The sequence below is a fragment of the Mustela nivalis genome (assembly GCF_964662115.1).
Source record: "Mustela nivalis genome assembly, chromosome: 12".
Taxonomy (NCBI): Eukaryota; Metazoa; Chordata; class Mammalia; order Carnivora; family Mustelidae; genus Mustela; species Mustela nivalis.
This window is the reverse complement of record NC_139031.1, coordinates 51,184,905-51,202,831: the sequence shown is the minus strand read 5'-3', so window position 1 is coordinate 51,202,831 and position 17,927 is coordinate 51,184,905. Positions and strand designations below refer to the sequence as shown.

The 17,927-nt window shown below is 42.8% G+C and overlaps 1 protein-coding gene across 1 annotated transcript in view; it reads left to right on the top strand.

Moving 5' to 3' along the window:
• The window catches only part of DNAH11 (dynein axonemal heavy chain 11), a 319,948-nt gene that overhangs the window by 231,692 nt on the left and 70,329 nt on the right, over positions 1-17,927 (top strand). The window contains exons 63-65 of the mRNA XM_082693790.1: positions 3,761-3,931; positions 15,613-15,848; positions 17,011-17,133. Of these exons, the coding sequence (XP_082549916.1) occupies positions 3,761-3,931; positions 15,613-15,848; positions 17,011-17,133 (530 nt within the window). The remainder of the gene's footprint in view (positions 1-3,760; positions 3,932-15,612; positions 15,849-17,010; positions 17,134-17,927) is intronic.

Below are 17,927 nucleotides of genomic sequence, written 5' to 3'. Positions count from 1 at the left end.
TGAATCTCTTTTTACCCTTCTGCTTCTCCGTGCTTAGCACGCAGTCCTTCGCTCTCTCGCTTTCTGCAGCCCTACAGATGTCCCTACATCTCGAGGGTGTACCTCCAGATTCAAGGGGGAGAGAAAATAATCTGTAACAGCTGGCTTCTTCTCGTTTTCCTGGAGACTTGTCTAGCAGACAGCCATTTACGCCTCTTTAGCCAGAACTAGATTAACCACATCTGCTTCAGAGAAGCAGGGAAGATGGGAAATGGGGTTATCATCCTCGGCTTAGCCAGTCGCAGTTCATCTCGTGGGGCTGGACCCATCACCACTCTTGAAATTCAGGTTTCTCTTATCCACAAAGGAAGGAGGATTTGTATTAGGACGAGTTGGGTGGGCGATAGCCTAACCTTTAAAGTAGACTTCAAAAAAAATCTAATTAAAATTTCCTACAAATTTGGGGTGCCTGGGAGGCTCAGTGGGTTAGGCCTCTGCCTTTGGCTCAGGTCGTGGTCTCAGGGTCCTGGGATCGAGCCCCACATCAGGCTCTCTGTTCAGCGGAGAGCCTGCTTCTCCCTCTCTTTCTGCCTACTTGTGATCTCTCTCTCTGTCAAATAAGTAAATAAAATCTTTAAAAAAAACCAGTTTCTTACAAACTTGAACTCAACACCTCTCTGACGCTCATGGATCGTGGTGTATCAGTTCAGGGTCCGTCCTGCAAAATCCACTCTTTGCGTTCCAACTCAGTACTTACAAGTTTCTTCCAGGAGTCACAGCACAAAGCTGTGGACTCACTCTTGAGGTTTTATTCTCTTTCTCACGACCCACACCCATTCCATCAGCATAAGGGCTGTACCTTCGAAGTCCATTCCACATCCCAGCCTTGTCCCCCACACTGGTCCAGGCCACCCCCTCCTTAGCTCTGGAGGATTGCCCCCCAAAGTCCATGCCCCTTGTCGCAGCTGAGTAATTAAAAAAAAAATAAGTTCATCCATGTCTTCCCTCCAATAATTCAGAGAAGTCACCAATAATTCATTGCCTAAATCAAGTTATAGTCCAAAGGCTTTCACTGGTCAGCATGATCCAGCTCCTAGATGCCTCTCTGTCCCTACATCTGTCACCTTCCCTCTAGCTTCTCCTTCACTGGTCTCCTTGCTTGTCCTCACACTCTTAGTCACTCCTATACTTGTGACCTTTGCCTTTTTCCTTCACATGGCGTACACATTTCCAAATAATGACATCAGTAGCTCCCTCACTTCCTTCCAGTGGCTGCTGAAAGTTCTCCTTATTACATGGTTTTGCTCTGCCCATGCACATGCGCACACACACGCACACACACACACACACACACACTCCATGGCTCTCTTTGTGCTAGGTCGGCTTTATTTTCTTCACAGCATCTCTCATGACATGACACACTTATGGATGAACGTACGTGAGTACATATTCTTGCGGGGAGGTCTTTTTTCCCCTGACTAGAATATAAGCTCCACAGGAACAGAAACTCCATCTGTTTTCTGCCCCGCTTGATCCCAAGTAGAGAGAATAATCCTTGGCACGTCACAGGCACCCATAGATACTTGTTGAATGAGTGAGTGGTTGAGTCTGGGGAGCCTCCTGTGTTCAGAAACAAAAAAATTCTGTAGCCCCTGAAGACTTACTCTTCTGAGATCACTTGAGAAATTCCACTGCTCCTAGTGGAGTTTACACCCGTTCCCATTGAAAGCGATGTGATTTAAGTAGTTTGAAGGGTTTGCCATTTGTGAGGTACCTAAGAAAACAAAAAAGTGCCATTTGATTAGACTGTTTGCTTGTAGTAGGTTTAAGATGTCCAAAACTTCTCTGAAGGAAAGAACAGTCTCTACCATGTGTCTCTGACACACGGCAGTGTTTTCCAAAGGCTTGGCTTATGCATGATGATTTAGGCGAGGAGAGGAAAGAAGGTGAAATCATGTTAATCAGCCAAAAAACAAATCACAAATATATTTATATACACACACGCACCTTCTTTTAAGGATTAATTGAAGATGTCATACCTTTTCCTTTGAGGATAAATTCTTTCTGACTAGAACAGGAGACAGTTAACTTCTGAAAAGCATCAAGACTGATGATTTTGTCTATATAGCATTGACCTGGAAGCTATAGTCTCAACCATTCAGACTAATAAATCAGGCAATTTATATTTAATCATTAACTAACTCCTGAGCTGAACAGCTGTTCAAAATTAGAAATGGGTCACCCCAGCCAGGATGACATTACAGGCAATCTATAATGCATTAGAATAAAATTATAGTGATTTTTAACTGTCTAGAAATTTATTACAGGACATGTTCCAACTCTTAAACCCTTGTTAGCCAATGTCAGTAATGATTTATGTTGTGTGGGTGGTATAGTGAAATTATTGACGATTTCAATAGCCAATAAGTCTGTGTTTAGTAAATCTTCAAATTTCAAAGCTGTTTTGGAGAATGAGGTGGGTGCACTTTATTGTTTATCATTTACTATCCAAAGACAACAAAGATGGAGGAAAGGCAAATGAGAAATTTCTCTTCAAAATTAATGGATATACGGTCGGTAGCTGAGGAGGGAAAGTAATGAATTCTCTAATGAAGGCTAAAGAGTTGAAGTTCCTTAGTGTTTGTATAGCTAACTTTGGGCGATCTTTATCAAGCACAGCAAAGAGACAATCTTAAAATAGCTTTGATAACCATTCTCACTTGCTAATTTGACAACGCCGGGGAGCTGGCATTCCAGTCTCTTCTGACATAGATCATTTTTGCTCTCTGGGTCCTGTCTCTCCTCTTTCACAAGCAGAGCTAAATTCCATAGAGTTCTTTTTTGCTTGGACTATCAGATTGCTTACTTTTTTCAGTACCTGTTAATTTGCATGTTCTCAGGATGTGATGCTCATTTTAGTATGCACTGAAACGGTGAGTTAGTGAGCTCTCCTACAGTCAATCCATAGACATTTACTGCAGTTTTATTTAAATCCAATATTAAGGCATCTTCATATTTAACTTAGAAATCTGATTAAATGACCATCCAGCTAGATAAAAGGACTTCAACAGCATTCTTTGAGTGTATTGTCTTCAAAACAGGTGAAACCCTCCTGATTCCATTCATATATATATATATATATATTTCTTTTTTTTGCATAGACTATAGGCCCTTCCACAAAGAGAGTGATTATATTAGAGAAATAACCCAAGTTTAGAAACTACCAGCATTATTCTTTAGTTAATAGCATCTAGGATAGGTGGCTCTTAAAGCTTTGCATTTGAATTAATGAATACAAGTGGTGTTGGTCATTTTTCGTTTATCTCTAATCAGCTGACAGCCAATATATTTAAAACGATGTTTGCTCAGGGCAGTGGAGTACCATTGGTGCAAAGCAGGAGGAAGGCAGAGCCGCTAAGCTGCCATCAAAAATTCTAATGTCACTTGGGATTGGCCAAAGCTCTTGGTCCTCCATGCTCAGAGGGATAGGGAAGTGACTGTCAGCTTTGAAGAAAGAGTTAGAGCATCTGACAGGAGATGGGAAAGATCTAATGCCATATTGCAGGAAACTGCACTAAAAGGGAGTATGAGAGTCCCCTTCCTTCCTAATGATGGCTTTCAGACATGAGGAAGATGATGATAGTCATGAAATCCACTTCTGTTCCTTCTCAAGGCTTTGGAGAAGGACGTAGACTAAAACAGAGCTGTAAGGTGGTCACGGTAAACATTTGTTGAGTTGGTGTTCACTCTGCAATTACATCTGAGTAATTTTACCTTTCAGTCTGAGAAGATTCGCTGGGGTCAGTCTGTTAAATCATTTGAAGCTCAGGAGAAGACCCTCTGTGGAGATGTCCTCCTGACGGCAGCCTTTGTGTCTTATGTTGGACCCTTTACAAAACCATATCGCCAGGAACTGGTAGACGTCAAGTGGGTTCCCTTTCTCCAGCACAAGGTAAGCTCACTTCCTTACCTTGGCAGCATTTGGAAGCATTATCTTGGCACTTCAGCAGACAAATCAGTATGCATACCAGGCTCTTTTGTACCTCTATAATGACCCTCTGACTGACGGGAAATTCCCATATGACAAAGACATTCCTTGTGTGTCGCAGTGTTTCTTGTTTAAATGATGGTTTCAAAAGAGAGATGAAAAAGAGTAAATTACTTTTTATAAACTCTAACGATACAGTTGCAAAACTGCTTTTAACAAAACTGATAACGGAAATCAAATTGGGGTTATTCTGATGGAATAACAAGCAGTTTTTCTTTCTTCTTCCTGCCATGATGGGTTATTTGTTAAAGACTCTCTTTTCACACCTACCTTAAGATAAAAAGTTAGCATTTTGGTTTCACTTATTTGTGGAACATAACAAGTATCATGGAGGACAAGGGGTGTTAGAGAGGAGAAAGGAGTTGGGGGAAATTGGAAGGGGAGGTGAATCATGAGAGACTATGCACTCTGAAAAACAATCTGAGGGGTTTGAAGTGGCGGGGGGTGGGGTGGGAGGGTGGGGTACCAGGTGGTGGGTAGTAGAGAGGGCACAGATTGCATGGAGCGCTGGGTGTGGTGAAAAAATAATGAATACTGTTTTTCTGAAAATAAATAAATCAATTTAATTTTTTAAAAAAGCATTTTGTATGCACGTATAAAAATAACACCTCCTAAATCTAAAAATCCAAAACCACAAGCAAAGTGAAATCACAGATTTGGAAGATGTGAAATCATCTGGTTCATGATTGTCCTTGTACAAAAGAGGAAAGTGAGTCACAGAAGTATAAGTGACTAAGGTCGTGTAGAAGAGGAGGTTAGTCCTACTGAATCCATGCCCATGTTTGCTCTGCAACATTGTGTCAGCTCAGTTGACAAAAGCTCTTAAGATATCCTTACATCTCTCTGAATATTAACATTCTGCATTGGTAATAATAATAATAATAATAATAATTCTGCCTCACTCTTCACAGTAGTTGTTTCCGTGAGATAAAGACATGTCAGTGGCACTTGCATAGATGAAATGATGGAGGGAAAGTTCACTATTAAAGGCATTCTGTAATTGATAATTTTAGAGGAATAGTCCTTTTGTAATGATTTAATATACCTGTGGTATCAAACAGCTGTAATGTCGAAGATTTTTAGAAGGAGTTTGTCTCTACTACTCCCCAAAAGTGCAAGGCTTCTCTTTAAGTATTTCTGCCCTGACACAGGCTTTTACATAAGAACACAGAGCCTCCCGCTGAGACCGTCCAACTCTGTGCTGTGGGCTTCAGAGTATCAGCTGCCTGACTCTGCTCGTGCCCTTTTTCTCGGGTTCGTCTTCACCAGTCTTGGATCCTCTGTACGGGTGTCTTGGCCCACATCATCCCGTGACTAATTCCAAGTGACAGTTGTCCTCTTATGTGGTCTTCTCTGCATTCTCCTTCATTCACAGAGCTTTCTCATTCTTTCCAAAGCTGTAGGGAAATTCACTTTCATCTCGAGCCGTCCAAACCTTGAACTTCACCTTGTCTTCTTACTGTCACGATTCCTCTTCGCTTTGGGGGCACGTCGTAGTCCTGGCAGTTGGAACTTAAGCTCCCAGTCATTTTACAGTGTTTAAGTTGGAAATGTGCCTTCTCAAGTTTAACTTTATAATAGGTCTTAAGTCGCTGGTAGAGCATCCTTTAGTGTGTGTGTTTCTAGGAAGTTTCCTGTCAACCCATGTGTATTTTCGCACTTAGTTAAAAGCCCAAATGTTACATGAAGTCTTGTTTTGAAGAAGTCATACAAATAAAACAAGAGAATTGATTGACTTACCCAAAATGTCTCAAGCATGCTAAACCTAGCCCCAAAGCAGAACAGCAGGTTTCTGATGCTATACGCTCTACACATACTCATTTTAACTGTGGGCCTATGATGCCCATGGCCCCACAAGCCTCCGCAGGGAGCCTCAGGCCTGTTTCCCGTCCTCTCCACCCTCTCTCCTGCCCTCCTGAGTGCACAGGCACCGTGCAGACTGAGAAGCGGGCCCTGAGATGTGACCAGCTCATGCTTGCACCTATCTCCAGGCACAACTATGCTAAAGGAAGAAGATGCTTCCAAATTATATGAATGATGTTCCTTTGGAAGAGTCCTCTCTGTCGCTAAGACAGCTGGCACAAAGTGCCCCCTAAAACCTAACAAAGGTCTGTCCATCTGGAAAGAGGGTTCCAGTTTCTGATCTAGTTAACCCTGCCTCCTTCTAGATCCAGTCACAGCAAGGTGGGAAGATCATCACATCTGTGTAAAACCTGTGCCGGGGCCAAGAGGAGCTAAAATCGCTTAAGAATGTGCATTTTTAAATTACTTTTCCTCCAAAAGTATTTCTTCATCCTCTTCCCTCAAGAAGCCAGTGTTGTTATTTCTTTTCATTACGTTAGGGTGGCTTCTGGAGCTCCACTTGCCTGTAGGGAACGGTCCCCTAAGTGTCTCTGACTTGTCAGTTTGGTTCGGCTATCCTGGGGATTCAGAGGGTTCATAAGTTAACCCGTCAGCAAGTGACTATGGTTGTGATTTTTAAAACCTACAAACTAAGCATGGCATTTATTAATGACCTGTTGAAATAGGTAAGGTGACCTTGGAAGGAATCCTTTTTTTTTTTTTTTTTTTAAGATTTATTTATTTATTTGACAGAGAGAGATCACAAGTAGGCAGAGAGGCAGGCAGAGAGAGAGGGGGAAGCAGGCTCCCTGCTGAACAGAGAGCCCAATGTGGGCTCAATCCCAGGACCCTGGGATGATGACCTGAGCCGAAAGCAGAGGCTTTAACCCACTGAGCCACCCAGGCGCCCTGGAAGGAACCCTTTTATAAAGCAGGTCAGCCATCCTTAATCCTTCCTAGAAATGAAGACTTCATATTCTAAACGATTGATTCTCCCAGATTTCATAAATACATTTAATTCCATTTGAGTCAAAACTCCGGGGGTGGGGAGAATTATATTTTTACTTGACCCAGTGGTTCCAAAGTTTGTTGAAAGAATATGTTCTTGAAAACACCAAGGTAATTTTGGAATAGAACAGTAAGAAAGCACTTGTCCTTCGAGATAGTAAAATATGTTCTAAATCGACAATAATTACAACAAGGTAGTTCTGCAGGGGAACTAGAAAAGTAGAATCAAGTTCAGAACTGATCAGACTGTCAAGAGAGATCCTACAAACAGATGTCCCCTGTGATACCTATGCTCATACCATGTCTTCGCTCCTGATGCTGTAAGAGGAACAGCTGACACTTCTATCTAAGAGGGATCCTCTGGGTTTCTTCTGGTTTCCGTCTCCTTTCCCTTCCCCAAGGATAATGCCAGAGCAGTTTTCCCCTCTCCTCAGTTTTTCCCTCCCTGCTAATTCATGACTAGATCATTGCCACTGGTGTGCACATACGTGGTGATTTCTCCCATCAAACAAGATACACCCAACACGTTTCTCTTGACCCCCTCCCTACCCTTCCAGCTACTCTTCCATTTTTCTGCTCATTTACAGCAGTCACTTCAGAAGGGTCATCTGCAGTCGCCGTCTCCAAGTCCTCCCTCCATTTTCTGAATCACTCCGGACAGGCTTTTGTCCCTACCACTCCACCAAGCCTCCTCTGGGGTAGTTTTGCTTCCACGTTGCTAAGCCCATTCTCATCATACTTGCCTCTTGGCTGCCCCTGATGTAATCGACCACTGCCCCCCACCCCCGCCCCGTCCTTCCATCAGTACCTTCTCTACTTGGTTCCAAGACCTCCCCTTTCCCCGTCTCCCTCCTACCTCACTGACCAATCCTTCTTGGGCTTCATTACGTTTTTCCTCTTCTTCCCACCTTTAATGGTGAAATTTCCAGCCTTTACTCTTTGAGCTGCTTTTCACCAGGTTCCTGGCTTTAAATGTTTCTGATATGTCAGTAATTCGCAAAAGTGTATCTGTGGCCCAGACCTGGCATCTTCACGCCTGTGCCTGAAAGATGTCCACGTACAGCGCATCCCAACTGAAATCCCACCTTCCCCCCCAACAAACTTCTACCCAAGTACTCCCAACTTGTTGAACAGCAGCTCAAGCCCCACATGATCACCTTCATGTGACTCTTCCCTGTAGCACTCGTGTCCAGAGGCTACGCCTTCAGTGTCTGTTCAGAATCTGACCAGTTTTCCCCACCTTCTCTGCTCCCATCCTGGGCCAAGAGACCATCCCTCTCTTGAGTAACTGCAGAAATGTTCTCATCTCCTAGACTGCTTCTCCTGTTATTGCATGTGTTGTTCTCCTCCAAACCTGATCTCAGTGTATCAGCCAGGGTGGTCAGCTACAAGGGCAAGTCAGAGAAAGTGAATTTTCTTTGAAAATCCCTCTGATGACCCCACCCCACCACTGCACTTCAAGCAAAAGCTAGAAATCCTAGGAAGTGTTATAAAAACCCTCTAGGAATTTGCCCCGTACTCTCGTTGTCTTGCTTTCTATTATTCTTTTCCTCACTGCCCTGCTGCAGTCACACGGGCCACCTTTCTTGAATACACAGTTGTGTTCCGACAACTGCAGGCCCTTTGCACCAGCTGTCAACTCTGCTTAAAGTCTTCTCTCGGGACATACAAGTATCTCTTTCCCATCCATCAGGGCTTTGTTCAAATAACATCCTCAGATCCCTGGATAGGATTATAACCTCCATCCCTCAGCATGCCTCCTCCCACTCCATTTTCTTCACCATAACATTTGTCACTTTCTTTTTTTTTTTTTTTAAGATTTTATTTATTTATTTGACAGAGAGAAATCACAAGTAGGCAGAGAGGCAGGCAGAGAGAGAGAGAGGAGGAAGCAGGCTCCCTGCTGAGCAGAGAGCCCGATGCGGGACTCGATCCCAGGACCCTGAGATCATGACCTGAGCCGAAGGCAGCGGCTTAGCCACTGACCCACCCAGGCCCCCCATTTGTCACTTTCTAATATGTTGTTTCATTTATTCATTTGCTGTGGTTAATAGCTTTCCTCTCCCTCAAGTATGGTGTAAGATCCACAGAAGCAAGGATTTTGTATGTTTTTTTTTAACTACTCTATGCTGAAATGGCACCTGGAACGTCGTAAATGTTCGGTATATCTCTTCGTTGAGATGTGAGTTACATACCATATAGTTACCCATTTAAAGTATACACTTCAGTAGTGTTAGGGTATTCACAGAGTTGTACAACCGTCATCACAGTCCATTCTAGAACATTTTCATCACCCCCAGAATAAACCCCATATCCGTTAGCTCCAGTCACCCCTTCCTCTCCAGGCTTAGACAGTCACCAACCTAATTTAGGTCTCCACAGATTTGCCTGTTCTGAACACTTCCTAAGGATGAACTCACAGAACGTGTGGTATTTGTTGCCTAACTTCTTTTACTTCGCATGTTTTCCAGGTTCATCCATGATATATGTAGCCTGTATCAGGGCATTGCTTATTAAGCCTGAATTATATCCTATTATATGAATGTACCACATTTTACTTACACATTCATCAGTTAGTGGGCATTTGGGTTGCTTCTATTTTTTGATTATTATGAAAAATACTGCTGTGAACATTAGGGTTATTTGTGTGAGTTTTTTTGCATAGACATGTTTATTTCTCTTTGGTACATAGGCAAGAGTGAGGTTGTTGTTGTTGTTGTTTTTAATAGGCTGCATGGTAGCTCTTTGTTTGATCCTTTGAGGACCTACCAGACGATCAATATGTATTTTTAAAATAAAGAAATGTATGCTTACATGTACGTTGCATATCAGTGGGGGGAGCAATGGAGTTTTCAGTGAATGGTGATTGTACAACTGACCAACCTTTTGGGCAGAATGACAGCGCTTTCCTTCATAGCTTCAAGGCAAACAGAAAGAGTTCCAAGTGATTTAGAATGTTAAGTAAGCTTCAGATGATGTAAATACACTGGTATATCATTAAAGATGGGAAAATACAGCTGAACAAGACAAATTAGTAAGGAGCCATATTATAATCCCCATGTTATAGACGAAGAAACAGAAATTGGATTTTATCATAAGCATCAGGAGTCATTGAAGGATTTTAAGTCGGTCTTTGGTCAGAATTACACATTCAAAAGCTCACACTGGGCACAGAAAGAACAGTGACTTAGAAGGGGAAGAGACCATTGTTCCTGAGGCCATATGTTATGATGGCGGTCCAGAAGACTGTGAGCTGAACAAAGTGCTGACAGCAGACATGGCCAGCAGCGGGGTGATGCCAGACGAGACAAGGAGGAAGCACTAGTAAAACAAAGCCCTGGATTGCCGATGGGCGCGGTGGCGAGATAGGCAGTAGGCGCGGGTGCCATTGCCAGAGATTAAAATTGGTTTTGGAGAAAAGATGAAGGTAACAGAAAGATGACTGCATGGTATCTCTGAAGCATTCAAGTGTCGGTAACTGGTAGGAGCTAGATAAGAACAATATTGGGTGGAGAGTCAGATTTGGGAGCCATCAATGTGTAGGGAGTTGCTGGAAGTGCACTTGGGTGAGATCACGTCAGAGGAGCTTTAGAGTAAAGGGAACTGCCTCAGTGCTGGGCAGTAGAGAAAGATGAAGAAGGAGCAGAGACTGGAGAACAGCTCTGGCCATCGTGGTGCTGGGAGGCGAGAGTATAAACATGGGGACGGTCAGTAATGCTGGAGCCACCCAGACAATGTGGGAGGAGAGCTAAGAACTGAAGGTGTCCTCACCTATGGAAATGTGAAGGTCTTCTGTGACCACGAAGGTCTGACAAGCCAGAAGCCAGATTGCACTGAGTTACAGAGAAAGTAGGAGGTGAAGGAGTAGAAGAAAAAGACCTTATTCTTGGAGGAATTTGCCTGTGATGGGAAGGAGGTAAGCAGAGTGCCTAGTTAGAGACATGGAGTATGGGTAGGGGTGGTTTTTCAGTGTGAATGAGATGGGAGCACGTTTTCTTGCTTCAGGAGAAGAAAGGGAGAAGGAATTGTGAAGGATAAAACGGTGAGGAGGGATGAGGTCCCGGAAGTGGGGAGGGACAGGCTCCAGAATAGAGGGAGTAGAAGGACCTTCAGATTGGAGAAGCAAGACTCTTTGAACTTAGGTGGGAGGGAAGCAGACAAAAGTTGTTAGAGGTAGAGATCTAGAGAGAAAGTGGACACATCCACACGTACTGGTCTCTCTCCTCTCAGGAAGCCGGGGAAATGCAGTACCCCCCCCCCATCCCCCGCCAAAGATGAGCAAGCTGGCACCAGGAGGACATGTGTGAGGGGAGTGAAAACATCAAAAATGCCTGTTGAGGGCAACAGGAGGGTAGATGTTAATTGTTGCCAAGCAGCTTAAAGAAACCAAAGATGAGTTTGGAAAAGATAAATGCATAGTCACAGTAATAAAGCTTTCATCAGCAATAAGTGTAAGAGGAAAAAGAAAGGACAAAAGATGTTGAATCCAGCCAGGACAGATAAGCCAGAAGGAAACAAAGGCAGAGAAGGTCATGAGGCAGGCAGAGGAACAGTTAAGGGATGGAAGGTGCTAATGAGGCTGGAGGAGATGCGGGTGTAGCCAGAAATGTGTGGTTAAAAATATGATAGAGTTTTTCAAAAAATTAAATACAGAATTACCACATGATTCAACAATTCTGCTTATGGGTATATGCCCAAAGAAGTTAAAGCAAGGACTCAAATACTTGAGTATTTGTTCATAGCAGCGTGATTCACAGTAGCCAAAAGGTAGAAGCAATCCCTGGATAAACAAAAGGTGGTATATACAGACAATGGATTATTATTCAGTGTGAGGAAGGAACTTATGTCACACGCTACAACATGGATGAACCTTGTAGACAGTATGCTGAGTGAAATAAACCAGTCATGAAAGGACAAGGATTGTATGATTCTATTTACATGAAGTATCTAAAGTAGTCAGATTCATAGAGACAGAAAGGACAATGGCAGTCACCCGGAGCTGTGGGAAGAGGGGGCTGGGGAGTTACCAGTTGATGGGCATGGAGTTTCAGTTTGGGAAGATGGAAAATTTGTGGAGAGGAATGGTTAGGATGGTCGTACGGCAGTGTGAATGTACTTACTGCCACTGAACTGGACACAGAAAAATGGTTAAAATGGCAAATTTTGTGTTATAAAGATTTTACTGTAATAAAAAAATATATGGTAGGTAAGAGACTAAGTATCTTAGTACCGTTGGTTAGAGTAAGTATTGTGTTTAAAGGTGAGAGATATAGACAGTCATGTTTAATCAAGTGGGGATTAGACATTTAGATTTCAGTGAAATGATTTCAGATTATTACAAGGTCTGGGACAGCGGTTGTCATCTAAGGAAGGAGATAGGGTAACACCTGATCAGAAACATGTCACGCTCATTGGAGGTGGAGCGTGTGGAGAATCCAGGGATGGGGATATGGTGTCATCCTTCTCGGTGGTCCTATTACTTTCCTCTCCCTCCGCCTTTTCGTCCAGAAAAGGATGAAGGATGTCAAGGCCAGAGATTAGATTCATCATCTGTATGGGAATTGATGTTGTCACAGATTGATAGCAAAACTTAGAAAGGCGAGAAAGACTAGTAGCTACGTCTTTAATAATTAATATGAGAGACACACAGAAGATTGTTTATCTGGACTCCATGAGCCTCAGAGGTGGCATTTTTTATTAAAGATTGGGAGCAGTGGTCTTGGAATGACCTGTAGGGAAGTAAGAAGAATGACAACTATTTTCCTACACATGTGTTGAATCTGAGAGTATTAAGAAAACAGGCTACTTGAGAAAGCCCTGAAGTGAAGTAAGACCTAAGGGGAGCCATTCTGGCCCCCCAGCCTCATGCTGAGATTATGTGGGTATGAACTTACAAAATATAGTGATGTTGGTTAAAGTTGAGTCATTAGAGATGGGAGACTACACGTTGGCAGCGTTTGAAAGCTCTGGCACATTCTAAAATGCAGCGTGGAGTTGAAAACCACTGCCTTAGGTGAGAGCTGGTATTTTGGTGAAAATGAGTGGGTAGTGGGAGCAAGGTAATTTGGTCCAAATGGGATCAGGCTACTAAAGGGCCTGTGGGAAGGGTTGTCAGAATGTGCAGCGTCAGGAGCATGAGTCTGGCGAATGGATGGGGAAGAACCAGAGCAGCATAGCAGGGACTGAAAGGACAGGGACAGTGGGCATATGTGGCCTGGAGGGTCCAAAATAAACTGTTACTCAAAATTGCTTTCTTCCAAAGAGCAGCTCAGAGAGCGGTGGCCCAACAAGACAGGGGTAGTAGTCATACGTGGCCTGTGGGTCTAAGAAAAATGTTACCCAGAATTGTTTCCACCCAGAGCTGTTATCCTCTGGCACACGCCACAGAGACCTGGACATGTTGATGGGGGCATTTACAATCTGCTCATCAGTCTGACCTAGCAGTTAACAGAACAAAACATGGAGTCGTTAGCGCTTTTAGCCTCTCTACGCCTCAGTGTCCCAAGCAAAAACAGACAACCAAAGAGGTCTACTTGCCAGAACTCCTCTAAGTTAAATGAGACATTGAAAAGAGTGAATGTATGTGATAACTTTTGTAAAACACTTAAAGCCTTATAAATAGTAGTTTTGTCACTGTCTTTTTCAAAGAAATGTGTTTTATTTCATTGTTTTAATTCAGCAGCCTCATGGTGGTTTTACTGTAATCCCAGTGTAATTGGTGTACAGTGTGATTAGTTTCTGGTGTCCGCGTAGTGATTCAACCGTTCTATACATACCCAGTGCTCATCACGATGACTGTGCTCTTTAACCCCCTCACCTATTTCACTCATCCCCCCACTTCCCCTCCAGTAAATATCAGTTGGTTCTCTGTATTGAAGAGTCTCTTTCTTTCTTTCTTTCTTTTTTGGCTTGCTTTTTTTCCCTTTGTTCATTTGTTTTATTTCTTAAATTCCACGTAGGAGTGAAATCATATGGTATTTATCCTTCTCTGACTGACTTTTTTCACTCAGCAATACACTGTCTACCCCTATAACTTGAGGTTTATTTTCCCCTGCCTAAGCCTAGGTTAAAGTTGATTGTGAGAATGATTCCTATGATATAAATATCTAAAAAAAAAAAATTCCAATGAGAAAATTTCTTGATGTATTCCTGCAACTATCTGAACACAGTGCTATCAAGAAAATATCCTGAAATTTGTGTCTAAAAATTTCAGTGTCAAAGTCTCACACAGCAGTCAGGATCCTCTTTGGTGTGAGCTACCTGCTCTCTTTCCCCTAGTAGATGAAAATGATCATTTAAAAAGGGAGAGGGAAGGTTCTCTTTGATCCCCTGCACTCAACTGTGTGCCCAGTAGGTGCTTAAGTAATTCAAACTGTGGAATTTGGACACAAGATCTACATGTGTACTGTCTCCTATTCCTTGTAGCATCAGAATTTCAAGTTATTTAAAGCCTCTGGTTGTTACAAGTTGTTTCCCTTAAGTCAAAGTTAGGAAGTTAAAGCTGTAGACTCCTTGCTAATAGAAGGATGCTTGTTCTAAAAGATAGCGATTTTCTCGTGTCTTTGAGAAAACTGTGTGTCAGTCCCAAGGCTTGTTGGTAGGAGATGGAGTTTATTGCTAAGATAACATTGTGGTCAGAGACAGTAGGACTATTGTGCCACCTTCTCTAGAGATAGTGACATGAATTGCATCACAGCTCTACTGTAAGAATCCTGCCGCCATTTTCTTTGCTGCAGATCCCTGGCCAATCAGTAAGTCTTGATTCCGACTGCTGCTACACCCCAGCCACCCACCCCCCGCCCCTGGCCCATTCTATGTAGGGGTCTTACTGCCTTCTCTACTGAAGGCATGTTTCCATGTTAGCCCCTCACCCAGCCACCACATGGGGTTTAGTACATAGGAGGTGCTCCATAAATATTTGGTGTTGGATGACTGATTGAAGAAATTCTTTAATGAATTTCCTTCTATAGTCTTGTGTATTTTTGTAAAGTCCACTTTTGTAAAGAATGATCCTTATTCTTTAAACAGATGTTGGGGACACCTGGTGGCTCAGTCAGTTCTGAGCATCTAACTTATAATTTCAGGTCAGGTCATGATCTTAGGGTTGTGAGATCAACACCCCTCCTCACTCCCCGAGGCCTCTGCAGGACTCTGCACTCAGCAGGGAGTTTGCTTCTCTTCCGCTGCCCTCTGCCCCTCCCCTCCCCTCCCAACCTCCCTCATGCTAGATACATGAGGCTGCCATCTCAGCCCCAGGGCAGAGAATACATCCCGTCAACCTGCCCACAGAAGAGAAGTCATCTCTTGGTAATGTTGGCCTGTGCTACAGGATGAATTGCCTGAGCAAGATACTGTGTTTGAGCCTTGCTCATGTGGGATGATGACCCCCAGAGCAAGTACATTTTTGTTCTCCTGTGGTTCTTTCTGGTGTCTAAGCCTCCCTCCCCTTGGGGGAACAGCCAATGTCTCCTAGGGCCACGTTTCTTTCTCTTGAAGTCAGATGCAATAATAAACCACATGTTGAATATTGAATTTGACAGATTTCAGAACGGTCAGTACCGTGTCTATAGGGTCAAATTGTGTTCCACAGCAAGAGCTGCATTTGGCTTCCAAGAGCCCAGAGAGAATTGGCAGGTGTTGTTGTCTTGGCTTTCATCTCTCGTTTCCTTGTCTGTCGCATGGAGTCTTTTCTCTCCTACCCTGGCAGTTGACTGCATTCAACTCTGATTCTCAAGGTTTCCATCCCCATAACCGAAGGCCTGGACTTGGTTGCCATGTTGACAGACGACGCTACCATTGCCACCTGGAATAATGAGGGGCTGCCCAGTGACAGAATGTCGACAGAAAACGCCACTATCCTGACACATTGTGAGCGCTGGCCCCTGATGATCGATCCCCAGCAGCAGGGAATTAAGTGGATCAAGAATAAGTACGGAGCAGACCTGAAGGTCACACATTTGGGCCAGAAAGGGTACGTGAAATCGGCAGGATTGGATTTTTGTTGAACGGCCATGAAATGGGTCTGATTTTTGCCAAGTCCCAGTGTTGCCTGCCCTCTCTGCTACTGTGAAAGGGGACAGTATTGTTTATCTGCTTGCTCACGCTTCACATAAAGTATCTTTGTAGATAGGGCCTCTCTGTTAGGTGGGCATCCACTTACCTGAAGATGAAATTAAGCTGAAGGTGAGAACAAACCCTGCACCAGAGTAGAAAGATAGGTGGGTTTCCTGAGGCCAAGAATGGAACAGGATGGACCGTTTTCCCTGAGGACATTTGGCATGTGGCAACACAGCAATGGTCAGTGGGTGAGAAATCTATTCCCAAACATACACCTGGCCTGTTGTAGGATTTTAGGGTGCCTACAACCCCAACGCTGCCTCAAGAGAATTTCCTAGTCAAGTTTTGTATATTGCCTTGGAGGACTGAATCTATTCTGAGACTTTCTGTCATTGGCGCCTCATGACATTACTGTTTGATAAATTTGTCTTGGATGAAGTTGGTCTTCAGTTAATATTGAATAATTTAGACTTACTGGTATTTGATTTGACCCTTTCATCATCTTTTCACATAGAAAACGAAATAAGGAATTTCTGCCGTTGTGCAGATAAATGTACTCCTTGCTTATCTGAAAACTTGAAGAAATTATTTTTGAGGAGGAGAGCCTATGTTTGGAGAGGGAGGATGAAATATAGTGATAATTTACCACTTGCCAAGACAGAACTTAAAGGTTTAAAAAAAAAAATCAATGCTTGACTAAACCACAAGGCATTTAATATATTTTGAATTTTTTTTCCCTCGAAAAAGGGACCTATTAAATGAATTTAAATTTATGGTGTTTGGGTAAGTTACATTTGTCTCAACCATGGTTATTGTCAAAAGAACTAATTTACACATGGACTTACTCATACTGTTGAATTTCACTTGGAAAATATCACTGTGTAATTCATCCTAAAATCTAATCATGAATTTCTGTGTAATCTAGTTGAATACTTTATGAAACAGTTTTCTCTAAGTTAGTCTGTCTCATTTTTAAAAATCTACATTAAATCAAATATAATTTAATATAAATAATTTTGGACATTTTTCCTGTGCTTATTTACATGCTATTATCTCAATTCTGATTGAATTTTCAGGTTTTTGAATGCCATTGAAACTGCTTTGGCCTTTGGAGATGTCATCCTAGTTGAAAATCTGGAGGAAACACTAGATCCAGTGCTTGGTCCCCTGCTTGGCAGAAACACCATTAGAAAAGGAAAGTAAGTTTTCTTGAATTTTTCACCTCTAATTTTGTGCTACATATGAATACACTTAGCAGCTTCTGTTAGCCTCAAAATCAGCACAGTCCATTGGAATCTTGTTAGTGATGTTTCTGAGTTTCCATTCTGTGGCACCTCCATTCTAAGAAGCAACCTCAACATGATCTAGATTTGAAGACGATGTCATCGGTAGATTTAGACTCAAGTTATCCAGTCCCTGATTTATAAACCAAAAAAAATGCATTGTCACAAATCTGCAAGTAGTTGCTGCTTGATCAGTTCATACCATAGAAGCTTGGGACTTTGCAAAACACCTTTAGTGTGTTTACCTAAACTGCCTGTCTTCTGTATCCTTATTTACTTAATGTTTTTCCAAAGGACACTTCTAAGTCCACTCACTGTTTTTGGTTTAACTCAGCTTCATCCAAAGTAAGGACATCCACAAAATGAGGGGTTTACTGGGCTAGTTCTCTTTTTTCTAATACACTTACAATATGTGGAAAATACGTAATTTGAAAAAATTCATTAGTGGGCCCTTAAAATCATTCCCATACTGGCAGAGGTGCCACCAACAACTTGAGAACATGCCCTGTGAGCTCTGTGTGATGTTCGAGATAGCTGCCATTCCCCTGGACACCTGACTGTCCAGGACATTGTCCCAGAGGCAGGGAAGCCATCTGCAAGGAGTCCTCATAGCACGGTCTAGAAATGTGTGAAAAGTCACATTCAGCCAGCATGTCTCTGACCGGGTCTTCGCGGGCTCATGGGAGTGGTGGCATTCCATATGCTCTCTG